General features: G+C 52.9%; 2 protein-coding genes and 1 non-coding gene across 8 annotated transcripts; 1 reads left to right on the forward strand and 2 right to left on the reverse strand.

The window, feature by feature from the left end:
• Positions 1-1409: 1409 nt before the first annotated feature.
• PCGF2 (polycomb group ring finger 2) lies at positions 1410-12139 on the reverse strand. 6 transcript variants are annotated; one of them, XM_057716749.1, is made up of 10 exons: positions 11984-12139; positions 5590-5739; positions 4808-4904; positions 4452-4507; positions 4318-4368; positions 3977-4085; positions 3752-3806; positions 3565-3660; positions 2406-2486; positions 1410-1953 (listed from the first exon to the last, which is right to left on the reverse strand). In XM_057716749.1, the coding sequence occupies exons 2-10, from the start codon at positions 5699-5701 to the stop codon at positions 1576-1578; spliced, it is 1035 nt and encodes a 344-aa protein (XP_057572732.1). In that variant the 5' UTR covers positions 5702-5739; positions 11984-12139; the 3' UTR covers positions 1410-1575. The 6 variants fall into 6 exon arrangements, with proteins under 6 accessions (XP_057572732.1, XP_057572728.1, XP_057572729.1 ...); XM_057716745.1 differs by having other exon boundaries at positions 3565-3663; XM_057716746.1 differs by lacking the exon at positions 11984-12139 and adding an exon at positions 11662-11821 and having other exon boundaries at positions 3565-3663.
• A 3528-nt stretch (positions 12140-15667) lies between these two features.
• On the reverse strand, positions 15668-15741 carry TRNAN-GUU (transfer RNA asparagine (anticodon GUU)). Its single transcript has one exon. It is a non-coding gene; the product is annotated as a tRNA-Asn (tRNA).
• A 791-nt stretch (positions 15742-16532) lies between these two features.
• PSMB3 (proteasome 20S subunit beta 3) lies at positions 16533-26219 on the forward strand. Its single transcript, XM_057716838.1, has 6 exons — positions 16533-16687; positions 17016-17200; positions 19292-19399; positions 23314-23491; positions 24946-25040; positions 26126-26219. The coding sequence occupies exons 1-6, from the start codon at positions 16685-16687 to the stop codon at positions 26172-26174; spliced, it is 618 nt and encodes a 205-aa protein (XP_057572821.1). The 5' UTR covers positions 16533-16684; the 3' UTR covers positions 26175-26219.
• Positions 26220-26743: the final 524 nt, after the last annotated feature.

Here is a 26743-nt window from a genome sequence, read left to right on the forward strand (position 1 = left end):
ACTGGTGTGAGGGGCATAACCTGTCCCCCTTCAGGATCTCTACCTGGGCTGGGGAAACCTGACTGGCATTCTTGTGGTCACTGGTGTGAGGGGCATAACCTGTCCCCCTTCAGGATCTCTACCTGGGCTGGGGACACCTGACTGGCCACAGGGAGGGCGCAGTTCAGGTTCATTCCATATGGGGTCTCCCAAGGCAGGCTGAGCCCAGAGACAAGAGGAGGCGGCCAGGGGACCACCCACCCTTTCCCTGTCCCGTCTATCCCAAAGAACTACAGGCTCTGGAGAGTATGCAGCATTTATTACAAAGCCAGAAGATACAAATGTCCCAGGGCAGGAGGAGGGTACAGCCACAGCACCTCAGACACAGGACAAGGTGCGAACACAGACAAACCCGTTGGGGGACACTGGACCCCAAACACATAGGTTGTGACAGCATCTTGCCTCCTCCCCTCCTCCTGATCTGATCTATGTTCACTGGAGGAGAGACAGGTGGGCAGGGGTCTGTTGGGGTCTGCCCCTCAGGGGGCAGACCACTTGACTTCTGAGGATGGAGCTGAGGTCAGATCTTACAGGTTTGTCTTCTTGTGCTTTTCGATGCCTCTGTTGCTCTTTCCTGACTTGGCCTCAGCTGGGGGTGGAAGGGACTGGAGAACTGTTTGCCTTCAGCATAACCTGGGGTCTGTGCTTATCTGAGGTCACCCCCGCCACCTCTCCACTCCAGGCCCCCGAGGGAGACGTTGCCACCGCCTTGCTCATGTGGGCTCCTGGGTGGGGGCGTGGGAGAAGGGGGTGAAGCGGTTCACAATGCTAACACCACAGTGGAAGTTCAAGGGCTGAGGCCTTCTGGGGCCTCAATCTTCTTTTCCACAAGATAAATGATGCAAAGGCCACACACATAGGGGGAGAAATGGCAGAACTATCTATTCTTTACACAAAGTTTCCACTGCAAGAGGAGACGGTAGGGGAGATGCCCTCTCCACTGCCCACTTGCTCCTCAGAACCAGGGGATAGGCTGCATTTGTAAAAGGCACTGTCTTAGCACTTCTCTGGACATTCAACAACGGGGTGGGGGTACTGGTCAGGGCAGGACAGCAGCCAAGATGCGGAGAGAAACAGGGTGGACCCCACACACAGCCAGTTAGAGCTGTGCCTAAAGCTTTGCGGACTGGTGGCGGCGCCTCCAACACCCCATATGCCTTGGGAAACAGGAGGAGGATGGGGCAGGGTTTCACCCAGCCTCAAGGGGCCCCTCCCATTCACCTCTAGGCACCCCCAAAAAGAGCAGAGCAAATTACACAGGACCCCCTAAAAATGAACACACCATCCCCCACACATACACACACACATAAAGTTTGTTTCCTGTGGCATTTAAATTAATCTGGTTGGTCCATAGAAAATAAGTATGTATATTTGGTTTTTCCTATGTACATATATATATAGATTTATTTATAAAACCCATCCCCCACCCCTAAGGGGGAAGGAGCTGGGGAAAGTAGAAGAGATGGAAAAGGGGGCCCAGAAAAAGTGGAGGGGTGGAGAGGCATGGCTGGAAAAGGAGGGAGAGGGTCCCTTTCCTCAAGTTAAGGGGGGCACAGGAGCTCCGTTGACAGTCATCTTGCGCCCCCTGCTGGTGGAAGGTGGTGTCTGCAGGCAGTTCGAGGTGCCCCCGTTGGCAGCTGCGGTGGCTCCCCCGGCTGTCGCAGGGGGAGTGGGGGAGGTAGGGTGGGGGGCTGAGGGGCCGTGGGAGCTGGGAGAGCCCTGGGAGGGGGTGGCTGGGCTGGGCAGGGAGGAGCAGGTGGCCGGCAGGGTGGCGGGGCTGGGAGCCTTGTCGCTGACTGACTCACACTCGGACGCCCCGCTGGTGTTGGTGCCCTCGGAGGGGGTGGGCGCTGTGGGCAAGGCGAGCCGCTTGCAGGCTGGCTGGACACGATACTTGAGGGGGAGAGGGCCATTCTGCAGGGAGAGGGGGAGGGGCGCGCGTCAGGAGAAGCGGCTGATGGGGCAGCCACCCGCCCTCACCCCACAGTGCCCAAACAGGGAGGAAGGGAAGGCCCCGGCCTCGGCGAGGAGAAAGACCGGCTGGAGGGCAGGAGACACACGAAGTGGGGCTGACCGAGCAAGGCCAGAGAGACAGAGGCACACAGAGACCCAGAGAGCAGAAGGCAAAAGTTTACTCCTCCACGGCCACCCGCATTGGGGCACGTGATCTGCCCAAGGATCCTTTCCTCCTTCTGAGTGTGGAAGGTCATCAGTGAGAGATGGTCCGGAGGCTGACCTGGTATGCCAGGCCACCCTGGACGTGCCCAGCTCATAAGACGAGGGAAGAACGGTCTGTGGTAAGAGCAGGGTGGCCCACGTGATGGCCCAGGGTCCCCTCTCAGCCCTGTCCACTGTCTCGTACTCACCCGCCGCCAGGGGTAGATGTAGGCAATGTCCATAAGGGTATAGTATTCCTTCAGCGGCTCGTCCTCATAGAGAACCTCAACCTGGAGGAGGAAAGGGGGGACAGCTCGAGCCTTCAGCTGTTTGGCAAAGAGGCTCCAAGCAGGGGGTTTCACAGTGGATTCAACTTCCCTGTAAGAGTTGTCCCAACATAACTCCTGACCAGCAGGTGGGAAGGGATCCAGAGAAGATACCCACGTCATCAACAACCCCAGCCCCAGCCCCCCACACAGTGGTCTGTGTCCCCTCCTATCTCTGGCATGTTCTCCAGAGGAGCCAGCAGGCAAAGAAAAGGCCCACGTGAGAAGGAACTTGTGCAGCAGTGGCTCTCACCCAGGCTGCACAGTGGAATCACACCAATGCTTGGGTTTCACTCCCAGAGATTGTTTGGACTGGTATGATGTGAACTGAGTTTTAATCTCGACAGGCAACCCCCCATGTAATTCTGACACATGGCAAAGTTTGGGATCCACTGTCCTAAGAGCCTCAATAGCCCACGGACCAGCAGCACTGGAAGCACCTGGGAGCTTGCCAGAAACGCGAAATCTACTCAACCAGAATCTGCATCTTGGAACTTCCCTCCCTGGTGGTCCAATGTTTAGGACTCTGTGCCTCCACCACAGGGGGCATGGGTTCCCTCCCTGGTGGGGGAACTAAGATCCCGCATGCCGTGTGGCACGCGCCCCACCCCCCCAAAAAAAAAAGAATCTGCATTTTAACAAGATCTCTAGAGGATCATATACATTTTCAAATTTGAGAAGCAGTGTCCTAAAGCTCCTTGGTAGTTTCAGACTAGCATTCCCACAGCCAGCTGGCCCCAGATGAGGCCCTGCGTTTTTACACACACACCTCTGCGACAGCTCTAAGCATGCAAGCACGTGTACACACACACACACCATCTTCGTCTCATGCACCTCTGCACACTGGCTTCAGCAGACGCAGACTGCCCCACCCGAATCTTGTTTTCAATTACCCTTTGACACGGACTCAATTACACAACCATGCAGGCCCTTGGTGACACCCAGCCAGCCCTCAACAATGGCTGAGACGCACAATTCGTCAGACACATCCACACACCTCTCTCACTGATGACACATTTTTCAAAAGGGCCCAGGGACTCACCTTGTACTTGCTGGGCACATCCATCTTGTTGCGGAGAAACTTGGCAAGATGCATAACAGTCATGGCTGCTGGGCATCGCAGGAAGCGCACCCCTGTCTGCTGAGGGAGAGGCACCCAAGGGCTGGAGTCCACCCCAAGCACTCTCTCCCAGCCCACACCCCGCTCCTGGGCAGGACCCAGCACTCACCTTCTCCTTGTCGCCATCCCCATTCTCCAGGGGGCCCTTCTTCTCTTCCCGGTCCCTGTAGGAGGAGAAGGAATGAAGCGAGGGAGACCCTGGACAGGCAGGATCTAACCGCACACATCTGGAAGGCCCTCCCAGAAGCACCCTTTCCTCCTGGGGAATGAGGACGGCATGGGAGAAGGGACCCAGCCTAGGACCCCAAAAGAACCAGGCACGGGTCAGACTTGCCTGACACCTTCATAGAACTCGATGGAGAGGCTGACGATCTCATCGTCACTCAGAGCCCCTTTCTCCTGCTCCAGAACCTCACCACGGTCCTCGTTGGAGCCGTTGGGGACTGCAGAAGGAGAGAGCTCTAAGGGGTGGGCCTAGGAGATGGGGGACAGGAGCCCTACCAAGGACCCAGGGATCTCAGAGCTCAGTGCAGTGAGCCCAGCTACCCCCCTGGGCTGGGGAGGCGGCGTGGTGGTGCCCACTGGCCCTGCATGCATCTGGTCCTTGTACCTGGGGCAGCGCCACGTGCGCGTACAAACCCACGCACGCGCACACACACACAGGTGAACACTCACCTTCTGTCAGGGGGTAGGCTGCATAGAAATCCCGGCGCCGTTTCATCTCATCTGGAAGAGAGGGAGCAGGCTGAGGGGGAAGCTACCGGCTCAGCAGTGGGGGGCGGTGGCAGGAAGATGAAGGGTGTAGATACCTTTAAAAAGCCCAGGGACCAATTTGTAGACAATGTCTTGAAGGGTTTTGTCAGATCTGGAAAAAAGCACACAGGGGCCTGTCAGCAACCACCTCACCCTGACTCTCCAGCCCGGGGGCCCCTCTTCCCACCACCTTTCCTGAGATCCAGGGCCCAGGCATGGGGGTCCCTATAGGCCTCGTCTCTACCTCTCTAGAATTTCTCAGCTGGATATATCCCCGAGGGAAGGAAGAGGACTTGGTCCATGCCTGGTGCTTCTCCCCCACCTGCTACCCTGGCTTTAGGAAGCAAGGAGGGCTGGGGACAGAGAGCAGCTGTCCCGGAGGATGGGTGGCGACAGAACGTGCTGGGCCCACCTGATGCTGAGCAGCGGCCGGGTTTTGTGGACCTGCACGTCGCACATGGGGCAGTACTTGTTGGTCTCCAGGTAGCGCACGATGCAGGTTTTGCAGACTTGGCGGGTGTGGAGAGAGGAAGAAGAGTCATAGTCCCCTTCAGAACCCAGGACCAGCCCCCATGCCCCCTGCTTGGGTTCAGGTATCCCCTCTCCTCCACCTTGTTCCCACAGCTCAAGCCCGTTCAAAGACCCAATGCAGTCCTGTTTTGCACAGATGGCAACTGCCCCTTATCATCCATCCTTGGGGGAGGACAGATCATGTGTGTGTGTGTGTGTGTGTGTGTGTGTGTGTGTGTGTGTGTGTGTGTGTGTGTAGCCAGTGTCAGGTACCACGCAGAAGGTGAGGACAGATCGTGTGTGTGTGTGTGTGTGTGTGTGTGTGTGTGTGTGTGTGTAGCCAGTGTCAGGTACCACGCAGAAGGTGAGCCCCAAGCCCCCCGCAAGGAGTACAAAACAACAACCAACCTATCAGACACCTCCCAGGGTCCCTGGCCCCTGGCCACAAGCCCGTGGTGCACACCAGGGCAGCTGCACCTTCAGGGAGTGCAAGTTTAGCCACAGAGATTCAGGGAGAGAACTGAGATTTCAGGTGAAGTCCCCCAAATGTACTTCTGGGCTCAACCCTCCAGTATCCCCTCCCAGGCAGCCTCTCAAAGACCTGGGACCCTCGCCAGACACACAGATTTGGTCTGTAGGGCAGAGGCCACCCACCCCGAGGAGCAGCCCCTCGACCCAACTCACAGGAATGCAAGCACTCCACGATGGTAGTGGCGTCGATGAAATACCCCCCACAGAGGGCACACATGAGGTGAGGGTTCAGCTCGGTGATTTTGATGCGTGTGGTCCGATGCATGATGCCGGGGTGGGGGCAGGGGACTGGGGAGCGTCACCCTGGGAGATAAACCTGGAATCAGGAACCCAGAGATCCAAGAGCCCCTCCCTTCTCTACTCCACCCGCCCAAGAAACATCTCTCCCGGAATGGGTCCATGCGTGGGGCTGGTTCTTTCTGACCCCCCCGCCCCACCCCCAAGTGTTCACTGGTTGCCGGGGGCTCTGGAGATTCCCGTGACCTTGAGCAACAAGGTCAGGTTCTATCTCAGGAGAAGCAGAAAGACAGAGGACCACAGGAAGTACTCCTCAACTCTCCAGAGGATGTGGGGAAGCAGGAAAATGGAAGAGAACAGAGTTTTAAAAAAATCTCCCTGGGACTTCCTAGGTGGTGCGGTGGTAAAGAATCCTCCTGCCAATGCAGCAGACACGAGTTCGATCCCTGCTCCAGGAAGATCCCACCAAGAGAAAAAAAAAAATCTCCCTGATGCCAGTTCACATTCACTCCAGTGAACTCACTCGGAGCTATGAGGAAACTCAGGCTCCTGACAGGGTCTTTCTATTCCATCCAACCTCCTTCCATCCCATCACTCCTTCTCCAGGAAGCCTTCCCTGGAAACACTGGGGGCATGACCGCCCTAAGTCTGAAGGGGGCACCCCATAACCTGTCCTTGCACTGCTGCATCCAGCCCCGGCCCAGGAGCAACTCCCTGGAAATGTACCATACACTGACCATGCTGGCCTGGTGCTCAAGCAGGAAATACTGAGGATGGTCCTTATGTGCCCAAAGTTGGGAACACACAGCTCCAGCCTGACCCCTGGCCCAGCCCTGGACTCTGCAGGTAACTGCAGAGAGTCTGGGCAAAAAGACTGCTACTGCCCCTTCCACAGGAAGGCCGCCACGTGCCCCGGCAGAGAGCCTGCTGCACGGTGCCCCTCCCAGGCACACGCAGGAATCTCCCCACATGGGCACTGCCACCCAGCTGCTGTCTCCCGTCCGCAACCTGGCCATAAGCTGTCCAGTGACAGACCACAGGCTCTCAGAGGTGCCTGCCAAAGCTGGGCAGAAAGTTCTCCCCACAGCCTGCCAAGCACCCAGCCAGGCCCTGGCAGGGTCTAGGGAGGACAGGCAAAGCCCAAGTCTGCACTGGCTGATGTGCTTACTTCTTGGTATAGAAATCCAACCTGCACCCAGAAGCGATGGCACCTCCCTCCTCTTTCCCAGAGTAAAAGCCCAAGGGGCAGGGCTTGGGAGGGCAGCCAAGCCCCAACAGCTCTTGTACAACATACATCCTTCTCTCCTTTCCAGAAAGATTTCTAAAGCCAACACATTGGGTTTTCTAGGACCCGAAATTCACAGCTGGGAATCGGCAGTTTCTATAGAGACCCCAGGATGACTTTGGCCAGGACCCAAACAGCCAACAGAAGCTGGCCAGAGCCCGAAAGAGATAGAGAGACACAAAGGCCACATGTGGGAGAGACACCAAGTTGCAGGGCAGACAGAGGGGAACAAGCACGCCGGGAGCCAGCGGAGATGCAGCAGCCAAGATCTGCAGACACGGCCCGAGGAAGGAAAGGGGTTCCCGCCCCCTTAGTCAGCTCTCCCTGCATGGGTCCCCTCTTCATAATTATGTAGAAGCCTTGCTGGCTACTACACTGTTTGGTCGTTCCCATAGTAACCTCTGGCAAGATGCCCAAATATTATTACAACCATCCAGAGGAGGGAACAAACTCCCTGGCTGACTTGCTGAGTGTGTGTAATATCCATCGGATGTATACATGCTGTTGGGCCTCCAAAGGTACTTCATGTGACTACTTGTCGTGTGTGTGTGTGTGTGTGTGTGTGTGTGTGTGTGTGTGTGTGTGTGTGTGTGTGTGTGTGTGTGTCTTGTCCAAATGAATCTAAGTGTGTGTGTGCATAGCCAGAAACAAAACATTCTGAAACAAAACATATGAGGGTCCTGGTTGCTACTGGCAAATCTCGTGCCCTCTTCTCTCTCTGTCTCTCTCTCTCACACACACACACACACACGTGGGCGCTTCACACTGCCTTAGCCACCTCATTCACGTACTCGCTGTGTTTTCAAAACAGACACTTGCTTTTAAGAACCCCCATCCCGTTCCTGCCAGACCAACTGTGGCCTCAACACACAGGAGCTCCTAAGCACATGGCTGTGACCCTCACCCTCTCACTTCTGCAAGCACTTGTGAGAATTCAGACCAGGACTACCCCTCAAGTTCCATTCTGGATGCATGGGTGAAGGCAAGAGCCATGCTGCTTATTGAGTGAAATGTTCCTCCTTCTCCCTTTGAGAAATGAGCCCCCTTGCCACACTCCCTGCTCCCCCCACCCCATCCCCAGGGGCCTCAGACTGTTACCTCTGGGGCTGGGGGTGGGGAGGAGCACTGATTGGCTCCTCACCTGATTGCCATGGTTACCTGCAGGGCCCTGCCAGCAGGTGCCAAGAACAACTGTAAACAGGAGCTCTGTTCCCTCACCCACTCACCGTCTCTCTCCCCCCACCAGGCCTCAGGGCCCCACACCTGATACCCGGTTCCTCCCCAGCTACAACTGGCTGGACCTCCAGCTCCCATCACCTTAGGGAAGAGCCTGAGGGTGAAGAAGAGGGAGACACAAGTCCCAAGAAGCAGAAAAAGGGAGACCAAGGGCCATTTGGAAGTGGCCCTGTAGAGCTCTGGGGGCTTTCACAGGTCAGTACTGACCACATCCCCACAGTGGACCTGAGCACTGCCTCTCCCCCCCCACCCCCCCGCAACACCTCCCCCAACCAGGGGCCAAGTCATTCCATATTTTCTGTCCCCAAACCACTGTCTGTGCAAGGGCATGATGGTGGAACAGCCCTTGCTCCTTGCCCCTGGGGCCCCAGATTTCAGCTATAGTGGCAGGAGAGGAGCTTGATCAGCACCCAGCTCCAAACCCCAACTCCTCTTGCCACTCCTCTCACTGTCAGCTGTTTTTTTTCATCTTTTTCCCCTGCAGAAATAGCTAGTCTCTGATAACCCAGAGGTTCCCTTCTGCTCCTTCAGATGCCCAGTCACAGCATTCTTTGCTCTGCTTTCTCTCCACGTGAAATTCACCCAACTCCCTCACTAGAAAATCTCCAAGTCTTGGGAAGAGTCACTCACAGTCACATCCAGACATCTAGAATTGCAGAAGCGGAAGGGATCTTAGAAAGCATCTTGTCCAGTCCTTTCATTTTACAGATGAAGAAACTCAGAAAGAAGTGACTTGTCTCAGGTCACGCAGTCACTCAGCGGCAGCTCTAGGACTAGATGCAGCCTGACTCCCATTCCAGGGCTCCTTATACACTGGCACCCAGGCCGGGCCTCCCACTCATCTAAGGAACCAGGAAGCCTGGCCTGACTCCATCCAGGCAGGCGGAAGGTAGAAGGACTCTAGGTTCCACAGAAGACCATTCAGTGAGCCTTCTGGGCCAAAACATAACCATCAGCACACATTCTCGCTTTGAAGCAGGAAGAGGGGGCAGAGGCTACCGGCCTCACCCAACTTCCCTGATATAGATAGGGAAGCAGGCTCTATGGAAGCTCATTGAGCCAGAATGTACTGGGTCCCAGGAGTTTGGGTTCAGCTGTGCAAGCATGTGCATTTGTGTGTTTGTGTAGGGAGGGTAGGGGGTGGAGGTCTGCCGAGGACACTGTCAAACTCTCAGTGTTCCCTGATCCTTGATCCTGGGTGGGGGATCTGCTCCTCCCACCAGCAGCATCAAAATAAGTCCTCTAGGGATTTCCCTGGTGGCCCAGTGGTTAAGAATCTGCCTGCCAATGCAGGGGACACAGGTCAGAGCCCTGGTCGGGGAAGATCCCACACGCCGCCAAGCAACTGAGCCCATGCACCACTAACTGAGCTTGCACTCTAGAGCCCACGAGCCACAACTACTGAGCCTGTAAGGCACAACTACTGAAGCCCACTTGCCTAGAGCCCGTGCTCCTCAACAAGAGAAGCCACCTCAATGAGAAGCCGTTGCACTGCAACGAGGAGTAGCCCCCACTCACCACAACTAGAGAAAGCCTGCAAGCAGCAACAAAGACCCAATGCAGCCAAAAATAAACAAATTTATTTTTAAAAAAAAGTCCTCTAGTCTCCTGAAGACAGGCTCACTCTACCCTCCCTCTCCACCTCTCAGCTTCCTAAGCTCAAAGACAAAAATCCAAAATATACACAATTATACACTGCCAGATATACACACACATATGCACACACAGTCAGACACACCCCCTTCATTTCTCTCTCACACTCACAACACACTAGGCCAGAGAGACACTACACACACACAGCCAGACAGACGCTTGGCCAGACACACACAGCCAGACAGACGCTTGGCCAGACACACACACAGACACACCTCATCACACACAGAGCCAGACCAGAGCCAGGCCCACGCCTGCCAGATGTACAAGCCACCCCCACCCACCCCAGGAGCACACAGTCCGACATCCCTGCCTGAAACCAGAGCTGCAAACACACACTAACCTTTTGTGCATTCCGGGTCTACCCAGGGTAAATCATAACATAAGTCTTCCGGCAACAAAGGCAGTGCAGCTCCCAGCCTCCCCTCTGGGGGCCAGAGCCTGGAGAAGTGGGGTGGGCATCCAACCTGCACAAAGATGTCACCTCTTCCTGTTCAGGCCCTCTCCATTCCCATAGCAACAGCTTCATCAACCAAGATCTCCCAGGGAAGACCAGAAGCAGCAGAGAGCACCCCCGACAAAGACTTCAACTTGAACCCCACCCAGCTATACTCTGTCTGGATCCCAAGTCCCAAGTCTCACCTCAGGCTTGTTTCCTGCCTCATTCCAAAGACATCTCTAAGACCTCAACCCCAACTCCAAACCAGGAACCCCCTGGGAAAACCTCCCCACCAAAAAGCTATAACAGAGCTGCCTTTATGCTCCTTCTCCAAGTACTAACACCTTGGAACAGAGTGGAGAGGGGGAGGAAAAAGAGAAATTAGAGTTTCAGGAACAGAACTGCAAGAAGCCCAGAGAAGGAGCCTTAAGAACGGAGTGGGAGACAGGCAGGAGACCACCTTCCCACCCCACCCCAGCGACAGGGAGCCCTGGAGACTGAGGCAGCGCGGCGGGGGTGGGGGGTCTCTGAGAGACAAAGACCAGGGGGAAGCGCGGGGCAACGCTTCCACAATATTTACAGGCAACTTCACCATCCCCGGGCCTCCTCCTTCCGCTCCTCAAGCCATCCGGAGCAATTCTGGGCAGATAGGGGCAGTGGGGGAGGGAGAGAGGCATGCCTGGACCCCCCGTAGGGACAGGAGGGGCAAGGGTGTCTGTTCGCCGAGGGGTCCCACCCCCTCGGAACGAGAAGCAAGAGGGCCTATGAAGGGAGGGGGCAGCCGGGCTCCCCAGTGTTAGAGGGGCCAGCCCGCGAGCCCCCTCCAGCCTCTGCGGGTGATGGGAAATATCGCGATAAATCTTCCCCATCTCCATTCTACCCCCTCCACCCCGGGCATCCCCAGGCGCCTGGGTCAGAGGGTCAGAGACCCCAGTAACCGGGTGGCCGCTCCTACCTTCCCTAGAGCCAAACTTTCGGCGGGGCCCAAAGAGGGGTGTTCGGGAGAAAGAGGCTCCGCTGAGGTGGTTCGGGGAGGGGGCGGGGCGCCCAGTCCCAGGATGGGGGGGGGGCGGGAAGGGACCGACCGGAGGAGGTGCCCGAGAGGACCGGGCCCGGCAGGGAAGAGCGCCCTCCCCCGACCCCGCAGCAGTCGAAACGCTCGCCCCCTTCCTCCCGGCCTCCAGTCCTCGCGCGTGCACGACGCCCCAGTGCCCACGGAAGAAACCGAGAGCGACCCCTCCCCAAACCGAAAGGAGTAGTGGGAGAGAGCCAGGGGCTGCTCCGGCTCGTGGGGAGGGCCGGGGGGGGGCAGAGATCCGCCCCAGCGTGGAACCCAAAAGCCCTTGTGGCTGCCTCGGACCCTCCCCCTCACTACCTCGGGAGCAGGGTGTAGGGGGGCTGCGGCACAAAGAGGTGGTGGTCGAGGGAGACGCCAGATCGTTAAAAGGGGGAATCCACTTCGGCCATCTTGGAAAGGAGGAAAAGGGGAGAGCAAAAAGGGAGAAAGGCGGACGGGGCGAGCCAGGATAGGGGCCGGCGGGGGTGGGGCGGGGACGCCAGACCAGGGCCGGCTCAGAGCCTCCCCCCGCAGGGGTTTGTAAAGAAGGATGTACCGGCCCCCCCCCCGCCCCCAGTCTCAGTCCCCAGATGGTTACGGGGTAGGAGATGGAGGGAGAGGGGAGTCCGTGTCCGCTTACCTGGGTTCGGGGTCCGGTGGGTCTCGGGGAGGGGGGATGGGAGGGAGGGAGGGAAGGGAGGGGAGGGGGGCCGCAGCCGTGTCGCTCGCTCGGGCGGCGGGAGGGGAGAAACCTACGGTAAGAAAGGAGTTTGTGAAAGCGGTTTGGGGTGGGAGGGACGGAGGGGAGGGGAGGGGACGGAGGGGGGAGGGGAGGGACCGGGGCTGGGGGGCGGGGGGAGACAAAATGGCTTTTTTTTCCTCCAGACAAGACTAGGTCCCGCCCACTACTCACCCACGTGACCTCATTCCTTCAGGGTGTTTGCGGAGAGGGGAGGAGGAGGGGGAGAGGCTAAAGCGGCTGTGCCCTTAGGTGCCCGGCCCCCCAAAACTAGACCACGACCTCACCCTTCCCAATCAGCCCCTGACCCTGGAGGATGAGTATTCTTCTCTGTTACCCTCCTCAACTGCCCCCTGCCCCCCAAATATGTGTGCGCCCCCCTACCCCCTGACCCTGCGATCCTCGCCCCTAGCTGGGGCGCCTGGAAAATGGTGAGATGAGGACTGGGCTGAAATGTGGCTCGCTCTGCAGCCCTCCACGCCTCGGCCTCGACCAAAGGGCGCTGTGCTTGGGCGGGGGACGCGACGTCTCTGGCCACGCGTCCGGGTTATTTTCCTTCACTCTAAGTGACACTCCCTTGAAATTAATAACTGCGTGGGTGAGAGCGAGCGTCTCCTCCCCACTCCCCTTGCCCCCTCGGCGGCTCGATTAGCGGCTCTAAAACGCCGCACCCGGGACCCAGCCCGGGCGCTTCGGGGGATCAAAACCGCCAGGAGCACGGAGGCAGAGGCCTGGGGAGACGTCTCGTGGCGGGGGCTTGGTTTGCTGTGGTGGAGGCTGGAGCCTCCCGCGTGCTTGGGCGAGAACGGAACGCAACCTGGGCCGGGAGGCAAGCTGAAGACGGCAGCGCAGGCTCCGGGCCCGGGACACACACAATAACCCGGCCGAAGGCGAGAGGCCCGACTGCACTCGAAAACGAGGCGCTGGGGCTCGGAATGGGGCCCGCGCTTTTTTCCAGCCGGGCACTGATTCCCGCATTTTTCGCCCGCGCGCCCGTTGCGCTCGGAGCTCTGCACAGTTGGTGCGCGTCTCTCGCCCGGGCGGCGGGAGGAGCCCGGCGAGCGCGGAGGCGGCCGGCCGACCGTCGCTCCGGGCTCCGGTGCCCAGTGGCTCCCGGCGGGAGGAAGGAACTAGGAGGGAGCTTGGAAAAGCTGGGAGCAGCCGCGGAGGCCGGCGCCGAGGAAGCCGATCGATACGACGTTGTGGAGACTACAGTGGGCCCGCCTCATTAGGACGGTGGATTCGCGTATTCGTTATTCAGGATTTATTAGGAATGGTCATTATGTCAGTCGCTCCAAAGATCTCGATTATCCGGCCAGGAGCGCCATTAAGCACGCTGGCGGTGGGTGGCTCAAGTTAGATAACTAGGAAACGACCGCCTGCCTCTTCCTCCTTCCCTCTTCTTTTGCAGCCCAGGCAGACCCGAAGCTGAGGCCGCTGGACTGAATGCTTTCTCCCTTTGGCTGGCGACCAGGAGACCTGCGGACACTGGCCGCCTCGTGACCCCAGCTTCAGTCTTTGGCCCACACGCACCAAGCGGGGGCGGGGAGGAAGAGGAAGGGCTGGAGAGATTTCCGCCCAGAGGGGGTGGCCTGAGAACCCGCCGGAGCAGGACCAGGGGAGGATTCGGTCACCTGCCCTCCTGTCCTTCCGTGCGTGGGGAGACCGGGAGTTCGTCGCCCTTCACCGAAAGCGTGCTCTTGGAGTGGACACGCCCACTGTCCCTAGGGCAAGCGTGTTGCCGGCATCCTGGACTTTGCCGGGGAAGGCTCGCGCATCCTCGGCGGTCCCCCAGTCACCCTGCGGGAAGGGAAGTGCAGCGGGGACTGCAGGTCGACCACTCCTTTCAGGCTAGAAGATCCCAGACAAGAGAAACCTGTAGGGGCTTCGCGAAGGTCTCGGTCTCACCCGTGATCCACAAGGGGCACCCAGGGGCTGCCCTGGATGAGGGTGGGAGGAAAGAAAAAGGCTGACGTCCCCCTGAGTCCCCACTGCAGCCCTTTAATCCTGGAGTGCTGCCCGAGGGGACGACCGTGCTCACTGGGAATCTGTTCATTTGTTCCTCAGACAGTTATTAAGCGCCAATCACGAGCAAACCACAAGACAGCAGGAGCATGCTGAGACCCACTGAAACTTAATTTTAATCACTTCCATCACTTTCCAGCCCCCACATCCCTGGCCCTTCTGGCTTTATCAGAAGAATATTCTGACCAAACCTTTCTCACTTCTGAAGTTCTCTGGTTTCCCGACAAAGGAGCACCTGCCACGTGCCATTGTCAAATACTGCACTAAGAACAGACGACATAAAGCTGATGAGCCGGGCTTTTGCTGCACAGGGCGCTCACAGGCCGATGGGGGCAAGCCGGAGAGTGACATAGCCTGTCCTGTTAGCTTCCATGGGCACTGTGTATCCCTCTGATTTGTCGCTACCACCCCCCCCATCCTCCCCCCTCCTCCCCCCACCCCAAGCTAGCCGTAAGCATGGGTGAGCACTGGGGAAGCCTCCTTTGAGCCCAATCTTGAGGAGAGACCAAATGTGGAAGGGAACTGCTTGATAAAGTCCTTAGCTTAGCTCTTCTGAAAAGTGGAGGCTACCACTCCCAGCCCAGGGATGCGCCTCTGGCAGACTTGAGATGCCAAAGCTTCCCCTCCATTGTGTTAGTTGTAGTATCTCAGGAGGTCACCTAGCTGACAAACTCTTTATCAGAAGAGTCACTGTGTCTGTCATAGACTAGAAGTTTTCAGAGGGCAGGAATGTAGGTAATTATTTCCAGCACATATACCAAGAGATACTGTGAGGATAAGATTTCCTGGAAGAGGATGACAATGGTAGGAGAGGGCAGCTCTTGTAGTGATTTTATGACCATCTTTACCTGTGTCCTTTACTCCTCCTCTCTCCCCAAAACAATGTCCTTTGTCAGATTCTGCTTCTATTTTCCCATCCTCTTCCCCACATCTCTATTATTTCTAGAAAAAACAAACAAACAAAAAAACAAAACCTGTTTCGTTGTTGTTGATTTCCTTTTTCTCATGCTTCTGGTATTAACTGCTTCTTTTCTCCCTCTTGCCATTTTTTCCGGGTCTTCCTTGCACTCACTCTTGCCTATTTCTCTGTCCGTCCCCTCTTTCTGTCTCCGTACATCACAGGTGTGTTCTCCCTTTCTCACCTTTCTCTTCATCCCTCAATTTGTCACTGCCTTTGTCTCTCGCACTACTTTCTTCCTTTCCAAATGTAATATTTCGAGATTGTAACATCGATTGAGGCAGACAACGGAAAACTGTCCAACCTTCACTGCAAATTCATTCTTAATCCTACGGAAAATGCAACCTTAAACGTATTGCAAGGTAAGACAAAAACCTCTCTGCCTTTCCTGCAATCCAGCTTGGGGGCGGGGTGGGGGTAGGCGACGGAGAGAAGTGCTGGAGAAATCATCCCGTCATTAACTGAACAACAACGAGTTTTCCATCACAATGACCCTCTGATTAGCTATAGAAAGTGTTGTCCCGGCTATTTCAATACAAAATTTGGTTTCTTAGCAGTTAAGAGAATAATGCTTTTTTAAAAGGGCGGGGAGAAAAAGGGAGCGTCCCTGGGTGGGCTCGAACCACCAACCTTTCGGTTAACAGCCGAACGCGCTAACCGATTGCGCCACAGAGACCGTGATAACTACTTCTGTGCCAGTGAGCCGAGTCAATGGGAGTAAGCCTGCGACAGCGTAGGACTCAACAGAAATTCCACAACCAAAAGAAAGAAGTCAGACCCCAAAAAAGGTCCGGATCTGGGGAGGGGAGCAGGCGGGACGTGCTCGCCTCCCCTCCATCGGTTCGGGGACGGCGTGGGGGAAATCGTCTGCTGCCTCCCCTGGATCTTAGACTTGGGGAAGCCCGGAACGTCCCTCTTTCGGATGATCTGAGACTGGGGATGCGTGAAGTCCACCTGCTGAGAGTCCCCCAAAGTAGAACCACCTTCGGCTTCCAAACATCCCCTTTGCAGCCCAACCCCTGCAACCGCAGAATACTCGCGACTCCCTCCCTGTGCCCCTCCGCCTCGCAACAGTAAATATGCACTTTATGGGCATCTCTTAAATACCGGGCACCGTTCTAATCCAGTGCATGTCCAGAGCCTAGCATAGTGCCGGGCATACAATAGATGTAAGGATTTCTGGAACGAATAAATGAAACAAGCTTCATGATTACTATGCGCGACCCACACAACGTGCTCTTAACCAACCCCGTGGACCTTCGCTGGAGCCAAAGTCTCTTATGTCGGATTTCACCAGCCCACGTGGGCGAAGGCTCCTGCCCGTGTCTCTGGAGCCCAGGGACTGGGTCCACAGCTATCCCAGCTTGCACCGCGACGCTGAGCTCTTCCGCACTCACAGTGACTTTTCACTTTGCGCTTTACTCGCCTCGGTTTTGGCTTCTCAACCAAACTCCTGTACTGATGACCGACAAAGATGCACAGCCAATAGGAAACGAAAACGTCCCGGAAAAGTCGGCCTCTCAGCCAATAGAGAGAAAGCAGCGAGAGTGGTTGCGCAGTGAGGCCCATAGCAGGATTGCCGGAATTGTGGCGATTGGGGGTCCTAATACACCGCAGTCATGGTGAGATGGGGAGCGAGGAGAAGGGACACGGGGTAGGGATTGCGGAATGGGGGGGGGGTCATGGGAAGTTTGGGAGGCGGAGATGCTTGGTGGTCGATTGGAAGAAGCAGCTGCAGGCTGAAGGGGGAGCAGACTGGTGAGGACCAAGGCGGGGAATGGGGCTCCTCGCAGCCGCACAGCGCTAATTTCAGAGCTGGAGTTCAGGGCATCCAGACGCCTCCACAGTGGAGGACGGTGCGTTACAGGAGCCTCCGAATCAGGAGCTGCGCCGGGGGCTATGGCCGCGTTTGGCCCCTCGCGCTGAGCATCTCCGCTCTCTCTGCTTCAGTCTATTATGTCCTATAACGGAGGGGCCGTCATGGCCATGAAGGGGAAGAACTGTGTGGCCATCGCTGCCGACAGGCGCTTCGGGATCCAGGCCCAGATGGTGACCACCGACTTCCAGAAGATCTTTCCCATGGGCGACCGGCTGTACATCGGCCTGGCCGGACTCGCCACCGACGTCCAGACAGTGTAAGTGTCAGGGGTCCTCACCCACACCCAGGCTTCTTCTTGGACCAGCCTTGCTTAGCGGCTTGAGTGGCCTGGGTATCAGTCATCTACTAAACAACATCAGTGAATGAGACTTTGCCGAACACAGTAAGCGATAGAGCGGTATCCTAACCAACTTCGCAGCATTTACTCTGTGCCAGACACTGTGGAAAGCACCTTATCTCCATGGACTTTAATCTTCTAACGACACTACCATGCTGCTGTCCCATTTTGCAGATCAGGAAACTGAGGATGACAGAGAGTGTATTGTCCAAGATGTAAGCTAATGAATGCCCCCCAGGATCCTAGTCTCTGAGGCCAAAGCCCACATGCAGTCTCTAAAGAACTTCAGGTCTTGTTGGGAGACAAGGCAGGCATACAGAAAGATAATTAACCCATAATGAGCTGGTGCATATTAACAGAATAGTTATCTAGTTGACAGTGGTTCTGTGAGAGAAGGGAGAGTCTGGGAGATGAAATAGGTGGCTCTTGTGATGGTCTGGTGTGAGGGTTGTGATCCTAATGGGGTGGTGTGGTGGTAAAGAAAAGGAAGGCATTACCGAGAGTTGTTGCTGACCAACCTTAGTGGCTACTTGGATATTGTGAGGCCAAGGAGTTATCCACTGAGGTCAGGGTTGGTGTCTTTTTTTATTTGTTGTTAGTATCTATTTTAGTACTTGGCATGTAGGCAATCCAGACATGTCTTAAAGATGATTTCTGTCTTGAGCATGTTGACTGAAATACAGGAATTGGGAAGACTGGTTTTAGGGGAAAGGTGATGACTTTGATTCTGATATCAATTTTGAAGGGACAAGGGAAGCCACGTAGAAGCATCTTGTGAGCAGTTGGGGTCTTGAGATTATACGTCAGGGCTGGATAGGCACTGGTGATCTGTTCAATCTATGGGAACAGATTCTGGAGAGACAGAGTGTATAAAGGGAAAAAATAAGCTGCAGCTCAAGAGCTGAGCTATATATTCAGCAGTTGGGGAATAAGAGATGCTAGAGGAGGAGAGTCAGGGTCAGAGTTTTATGACGGAAGATGTGGTCACAGGTGGCCTAAGGGACAGCAGTTAGTTCTGGACTTAGTTCTTAGAAGATTGATAGTTCACTAATGTGGGTGGAGCTTGTCAGAAAAATTTCTCTCTGATTTCCCTTAAACCTCCCTAAAGTCTCAAGAACACTTAACTTGGAAATTCTTCCTGAAATCTAACCCAACCAGCCTTTTTTCTCTAGCACTGGTGGAATCAGAGAATGATAGCTTAGTGTTCCTGCCAGTGTGAAGGCCCCTATCAGCCTTTCTCTCTCCAGTCACTGCTGTTCCCTCATACTATTTCCTTTTTTCAGGAGGCTCTTCTCCCCGAGTTTGCATGTTTGTGGGCAGTATTTGCTAATTTTGCTGGGCCTCAGTTTCCTCACCTGTATGACGAAGCTGAGGTCATGTCTAAGGCTCTTTGTTCTGGTGTCCTGTGACTCTTTGCTCTGCTCCCTGCAGGGCCTGTCCCTGGGCTCTGAGATGGCACTGGAGGAGGTGTGGCCTGCTTTTTTAGGCACCTTTCAGTCCCTTAGTGCAGCAGTCACTGCTTGTTAACACCCATACGTTATCTCACTGCCAGATGACTTACTTTGTCCCCATCTTAGGGATGGAAAAATTAAGTGGTAAGTTGAAGGCTTAGCCCAGGTCAGCGCTCTCAGTTCACTGCCCTTTCTACTATAAGTTTCCATCACTATGTCTGCAGGCAGACTCCTGCCCGCAGTGTACTGTATAAACTATTCCTCAGAAAAGTGGGCGGGAGGTGGGGGGGGAATCCACTTCTTAACTCCCATTTTCTTACCCTTAAAAAACTATGAGAAAAGAGTTTAGCAGAGTGGCATGTTTACAGGTAGAAGTGTTGGACAAGACCTAAAAGTGGACGTGAGGCTGGACTTCTGGTGAGAAAATCACTGGCAGGTGGGGAGGAGTCTTGTGGCAGGGGCTGGGATTGTGTATCCCCTTAGGCACCTCCTGACCTCTGTGAGGTGGACACCAGGGACATTCAGCAATGACTTACTCACTTTTCTCCTTCTACTACAGTGCCCAGCGCCTCAAGTTCCGGCTGAACCTGTATGAGCTAAAGGAAGGTCGGCAGATCAAGCCTTATACCCTCATGAGCATGGTGGCCAACCTCTTGTACGAGAAACGGTGAGTGGAAGTGTAGCCTGGGACTCAGGGAATGCAGAAAACTTTGATTGGCCAAGTAATATGGAGGTGGTACCCAGGAAGGAGATTCCTCCTCATTGACTCATTTCTTATTTGCAGGATAGTATCCTTATTTTCTGAGTCTGTTTTCTGTGGGCCTAAGAACCAAATAGGAAAGAAAGGGCTACTTCAGAAGAAGGCAGGAAATGCAAACAGCAAATGAACTTGCTCCTAGACAATAAAATTAACGCTCCCAAAGTGTGCCCTGGAGTCTCCCAGACAGGAGCCACCCTTACCGGAGAGCTCATTCTGTCATCAGTAGATTCTCTGGAATACACAGAACCTAGGAATTGGGTATGTTCATTTTTGACATTTGAGGACTTTGTGATGAGAAAAGAAGGAGCCCGTAACTGTAGAATTCAGTGCAGAAGCTGGGATGCAATTGAAGGGAGAATCCTGTAGGTACTTTCCCCACCCACCTCTGGGCAAAACTGGGGGGCAAGTGAGAATGTAAATTGATACAGCCGCTATGGAGAACAGTATGGAGGTTCCTTAAAAAACTAAAAATAGAACTACCATATGACCCAGCAATCCCACTCCTGGGCATATACCTGGAGAAAACCATAATTCAAAAAGATACGTGCACCCCAATGTTCATTGCAGCACTATTCACAATAGCCAAAACATGGAAACAACTTAAATGCCCATCAGCAGATGAATGGATAAAGAAGATGTGGTACATATATACAATGGAACGAAAGCCATAAGAGGGAACGAAATTGGGTCATTTGTAGAGATGTGGATGGACCTAGAGACTGTCATACAGAGTGAAGTAAGTCAGAAAGAGAAAAATATCGTATATTAATGCATATATGTGGAATCTAGAAAAACAGTACAGATGAACCTACTTGCAAAGCAGAAGTAGAGACACAGACGTAGAGAACAAATGTATGGACACCAAGCGGAGATGGGGGAGGAGGGGTGGGGTGGGGTGGGGGTGCTGAACTGGGAGATTAGCATTAACATATATACACTGCTATGTATAAAAATGTATAAAATAAATAACTAATGAGAACCTACTGTATAGCACAGGGAACTCTACTCAGTGCTCTGTGGTGACCTAAATGGGAAGGAAATTCAGAAAGGAGGGGATATATGATATATGTATATGGACAACCGATTCACTTTGCTATACAGCAGAAACTTAACACAGGATTGTAAAGCAGCCGTGCTCTAATAAGAAAAAAAAAAAGGCCATTAAGAAGACAGGTTAAGCTCTTTTTTTCCTTTCCTTTTTTTTAACTTTTTATTTTGAAATAATTTTAGACTTTATAGAAAAGTTGCAAAAGTACTCTTTAGCTTTCAAAACTAAGTTTTTGGGCTTCCTAGGTGGCACAGTGGTTAAGAATCCGCCTGCTGGTGCAGGGGACACGGGTTCAATCCCTGCTCCAGGAAGATCCCACATGCCACAGAGCAACTAAGCCCGTGAGCCACAGCTATTGAGCCCGTGTGCCGCAACTACTGAAGCCCATGCTCCTAGAGCCCGTACTCCACAACAAGAGAAGCCACCACAATGAGGAGCCCGCACACCACAATGAAGAGTAGCTCCCATTCACTACAACTAGAGAAAGCCTGTGCGCAGCAATGAAGACCCAACACAGCCAATAAATAAATAAATTCATAAAAAATAAAATAAAAGTTACCTTTTTTTAGGTTTATGTTAATATCGTCAGCTATGAATTATCTGCCGTATGTAGTAACATGTTTATCAAAGTCCCAAATTGAGAAAGGCTTAACAAAAGATTTTTTAAAACTGGTTTATAGGGGTGGGGGGAGAGGTCTTTCTTTTCTTTTTTTTTTAATTGGGGTGTACTTGATTTACAATATTATATTTGTTTCAGATGTATAGGGAGGAGAAGTCTTACAAAGTTGTACACATTAATTCACATTAACGTATACATTTAATGGCTCATGTTTACTCATAATAAAAATACAGGACCAGATGATTGAACCTGGTGTACCCCCAAAAAATAATAAAAAACAAAAAACAAACAAACAAACAAGCAAAAAATACAGGACATTGAGGCTGACTTGGAAAAGTCTAGATTCTTAGCTACTGTAACCAGGAGCTTTCTCTACAGGCCCAACTGAAATCATTGATTTTTCCAGCAGGATAGGCTAATGCAATGATTTGCAAAATTGAGCCATGTACAGACCTTTTTTAAAGTAAAATACTTCTCCTGGACCCCAGAGAATCCATCCAGGCACCTCTGCAAAACACTGCCAGTACAAAGTAAACACTGACCTTCAGGTGGTACCGCGGCATCAACGTGACTGGAAGTACAGATGCAGGCCCTGAGCCATGTTGTTGTATTTAGTTTTAAGGTTGTTACCCAGGTAACACAGGACATTCTTATATTAACTTTATTTTCAGTTTATTGAGAGGAAAATACAAAATTTAAAGTTTGTTAGAGAAATTGGATACCTAGGGATCTGTTTGAGAAATGCCAGATCAAATCTCCCTGCTCCAACCTCTTCCTCCACCTTACAGTTGTTATCTTTTTATTTAAAATTATTTTTTACAGAGTTGTAACTTAAGATCACGCCCATAGAAATTACTGAGAGCTGACATAAGACATGGATATTGTCTCTCTACCTACTGTTTCTATTGAGGATAGTGGCCATTACTTCTTGAGTATTTTCTGTTGTTCTATGTAAATATCCCTAGGCTTGATTCTTCTCAAAGCTCAGGGTCTAGAACAAGTTTCTGATGAGCTGTTACTTCCTGATGGCAGACAATGAAAATAACCCAGTTCACTGAGTATCCTTCTGTGCTTTGCCTGCTGGGAGACTCAGAACAAAACTTTGTGTTTAGTCTGAGTGTCTTGTGTTCTGTTTTGGGGGGAGGTTTTTTCAGTGGGTGCAGAGGAAGAACTTTTTTTTCTTTTTTAATTAATTGAAGTATAGTTGATTTACAGTATGTTAGTTTCTGGTACAGCAAAGTGATTCAGTATATATATTGTTTTTCATATTCTTTCCATTATTTTTTTAAGCTCTTTATTGGAATATAATTGCTTTACACTGTTGTGCCAGTTTTTGCTGTACAGCAAAGTGAATCAGCTGTATTTATGCATATATCCCCATATCCCCTCCCTCCCATATCCCCATATCCTCCCCACCTTCCCTATCCCAGCCCTCTAAGTCATCACCCATCATCAAGCTGGTCTCCCTGTTCCATTTTGGTTTATTACAGGATATTAAATATAGTTCCCTGTGGCCTCCAGTAGGACTTTGTTTATTTTATATACAGTAGTGTGTATCTGCTAATCCCAAACTCCTAATTCATCCCTCCCCACTCCCTTTCCTCTTTGGTAACCATAAGTTTGTTTTCTGTGTCTGTGAGTCTGTCTCTGTTTTGTAAATAAGTTCATTTGTGTCATATTTTAGATTCCACATAAGTGACATCATACGGTATTTGTCTTTCTCCTTCTGACTTACTTCACTTAGTATGATAATCTCTAGGTCCATCCATGTTGCTGTAAATGGCATTATGTTTTAGTGCTTTGGTTTTATTTTTCAGTGTTGTTTCTACAAACTGCTTCAAATCCTTTTTTGAAAAGAGTTAAGGTATTCAATAGAAGATTGAATGGTGATAGGACCTGGATGAGAACTGGGAAGAGTAGGTTAAAAAAAAAAACACACCAGAGTTCCCAAAGAAAGCAAGAGGAAGAGAGGGTCAGGGGTGAGGAGGATATGAAATTGTGTTAGAGAAAAGAAGAAAAAGTCTTAGAGCGTTGCTAGATGCCAGGAGAAAGGGAAAGGGGATTGTCCCAAATGGGCCCTCCACTTTCCTCCCTGGGTCTGTAAAGTGAATTTTCTTGAATTCCACTTTCTCTCTCTGCTCGTGGTCCCCACAGGTTTGGGCCCTACTACACTGAGCCGGTCATTGCCGGATTAGACCCGAAGACCTTTAAGCCCTTCATTTGCTCTCTAGACCTTATCGGCTGCCCCATGGTGACTGATGACTTTGTAGTCAGTGGTACCTGCACAGAACAAATGTACGGGATGTGCGAGTCCCTGTGGGAGCCCAACATGGTGAGTTGGTGGCATGGAGTGGGGCGGGGTTCTGAGGTGCCCACCCCTCGGCCATCAAGGGAAAATGTGTTTACCTGGCAGGAAATGGGGAGCATGGTGCAGGTAGGAGAGAAAGCCACAGCTGCTGAGCCTTGGAAGGGTGTCCAGAAACTCTGTCTGCCGGGGCCTTAGCTCCCAGGGAGAGCACCTTCCGTGAGGAGACCTTAGATATTTGCTACAACAACCAATAGTTCTTCACACTGGGTTCATGGGGGTCTCGTATCCATTCATTGAACAAACATTTAACAAGGTGTAGGGTTGGAGGCAGCTCAGCAGGGTGGGCTGTGGAGCCGGCTTGCCTGGGTTGGAAACCCGGACCCACCTGCCAGCTCATGAGGTGTGTTCTCGGGTAAGTCACCTCACTTCTCTGTGCACCCACTTCCTTAGCTGTGAAATGGGGATAACGATGGAATCTGTCTTACGAGTGCTGGTGTGAGGAAATCACCTGGAAAGACTGGAACAGCGCCTGACAGGATTGGCTGTTGTGCCAGCTCTGCCAGGCTCCAGGGAAACCAGATAGTCTGTCCTCAAGGGCTTATTGCAGCCTAATGAAGCAAGGCGGACACCCAGATACCTGTTAAAATGAAGTCTGCCAGGAAGAGGAGGAAAGAAAGGGCCTGGCTGGCAGAAGGAACAGCCTGTGCAAAGGTCAGAGGTACAGGAGGGGCCCAGTGTGTTTAGTGACTGGAGAGAGCTTGCCGTGGCTGCTGGAGTGTGGGCAGAATGCGGGCCAAGAGACAGAATGTGGGGCGAGAGAAAGGTGGAAAGTGGAATCAGGATGAGCCTTGGAAACGCCTCGGATGCCATGCCAAGGAGTTGGAACTTTTTCTTCTGATGTGGTGTCAGAGGTGGTAAGAGACCTGAGGAGCCGGAGGCCTGCAGGTCGGTGCGGCACGGAGGTCCTGGGCAAGGAGAGTGGCAGTAGGGGAGCGGGGCAGCCAGAGTCTAGAGGACTTGGTCACTTAAAACAGAAGTGAGGGAGGTGGAGATGCGGAGGACTCTTGAGTTTTCTAGCTGAACTAACTGAGATAGAGGATGTAGGGGACAGAACAGGTTTGGGGGAAAATGGGTGCATGGTTGGACAGGTTGAGTTTTGCGGTACTTCTGAGCCACCCAGGAGGAAGGTCCATGAGACAGCTGGTAAAGCACATAGGAGCCCTGGGGATTCTTCTCCCCATTTTACAGAACAGGAATTGAGGCTTAGTGAAGGGACCTGGACTTGCTCCAGGTAACACTGCTGGTTAGCGGAGGAAGTTTAGGGCTTGAAGTACATCATACACAACCCTGCTTCCTTCTGAGAAGTAGCTGAGGGGGCTTCTCTGGGCACCTTGAGCCTAGAGAAAAGAGAGTTAAGGAGCCAGACCAAGTGAGGGTCCAAGGTTCTGGGGTCTGAAAGGCTTCTGCTCTGTCGGCAGGATCCAGAACACCTGTTTGAAACTATCTCACAAGCCATGCTGAATGCGGTGGACAGGGATGCAGTGTCGGGCATGGGAGTCATCGTCCACATCATGTGAGTATGCGTTGGGAGAAGTCTAGAAGCTTCGCAGAAACGTGCCTCTCCCCTCCTGCACAAACACCCCATCTTCCCAGTCAGGTGAGAGATAAGAAAGGTGCTTGCAGCAGGCATGGCATAGCAGAAAGCCATGCTTCCTTCCTAAGGGTGGCAGCTAAGGCACAAGCCTATGCAGATTCCCCTGGCCTCTGTCCAGTGAGACTCTGTGACCCCAAGTCGCCTCCCCTTGTTCACAGTAGACATTTCTTTCCTTCCTGAATAGTGTCCCCAGAGTCTCAGGAACCTGTGTGGGGATGAGCCACAGCAGAGTTACTGCGGGTTGATAAATACATCCTGGCTGGCTCCTCTCCTCTCCCGGCTCACACCAGCGTGGAACCCACAACTGTGTGGCGTACTGAGCCCTGGGAACATGTTCCAACCCCACAGCCAGATTCCTAACTGCCAGCCCCTGTCCCTCTTACTTGTTTGGGGCTGTCACCAGGAGCCTGATTGGATGAAGCTGAAGGTATCCTCCCAAAAACTTTCCTTGGGAACCTCCCAGAATAAGCATTTGGACCCTTTTTTTAATGGGATAACCTGCTTAATTACTGTGAAAAACAGATTGGGGCTGATGCAGAGAATTTACCACCCCAAGGATCTTTTCCCTTCACTGGAGTGAAACACCTCACACCTCCTTCCTAAGTTACTTGTCCTTGGGGCTTGGGGAGCTCGCTTCCTGCTGTGGCGCGCTTCACCCTCCGGCCTGAATCACCCCAGCTCTGGAAGGCTCCACCTACGGACATTTCTCCATTCTCCCCTTCCTCATCACAAGCAAAGGAAACAAACTAGCTTCCTAGGTGGCACAGTGGTTAAGAATCCGCCTGCCAGTGCAGGGGACACAGGTTCAATCCCTGCTCCAGGAAGATCCCACATGCCACGAAGATCCCACGAAGCCTGTGTGCCCAAAAAACAAACAAGGAAACAAACTAACCTAGTATAACATGGGCAAAACAGTTAACCCCAGAGTTAGGACAGCTGTTTGTTCTAGTGTGTTCTGCAGTCTAGATGGGTTTTAGATGTTCTGTGACTTTCTCCCTTTGCAGTGAGAAGGACAAAATCACCACGAGGACACTGAAGGCCCGAATGGACTAACTGTTCTTCCCAGAGACCACTTTTTTAATAAAAGATTTTCTTTCACTCCCGCTTCTTTGTCTTTGAGTGTTTTACCACAGCTCTCTGTGCCCAGCTGGGCAGAGCTCCTCGGGGTAGAGCTCAGCCCTCAGATTTTCATGGCTTGCAGCGTGCTCCAGTGGTCCACCAGCAGGGACAGTGTCTACAAATCACTTGTTTTGCCTGCTATGTGCTAGGCCCTGCACAAAGTGCTTTACACATTCTAGAATTTAATCATCCTGTTGACTCAGGGTAATATATGTTAATTATCCTTGTTTAATGACAGTTAAGTAACTTGCCCGGGGCCACTTTGTGGTGGGGCAAAGATGTAAACTCATGTTCCGTTTGACTCCAAAGCCTAGATTCCTTTTTACTCAACTCTTGGAAAACCCTTAAATCTTTGTTTCAGGTAGAAATTTGGCCAAGTATCCGTAAATAATATCCTTGCACATCAGTGTTTCTTAAACTTGGCTGCACATTAGTCATGTAGGGAGCTTCTAAAACACATTTTGATCCCATCCCTGATTTATTTGGCCTTTTACAGGGGCCTG

This window comes from Hippopotamus amphibius, chromosome 17 (assembly GCF_030028045.1).
Source record: "Hippopotamus amphibius kiboko isolate mHipAmp2 chromosome 17, mHipAmp2.hap2, whole genome shotgun sequence".
Lineage (NCBI taxonomy): Eukaryota > Metazoa > Chordata > Mammalia > Artiodactyla > Hippopotamidae > Hippopotamus > Hippopotamus amphibius.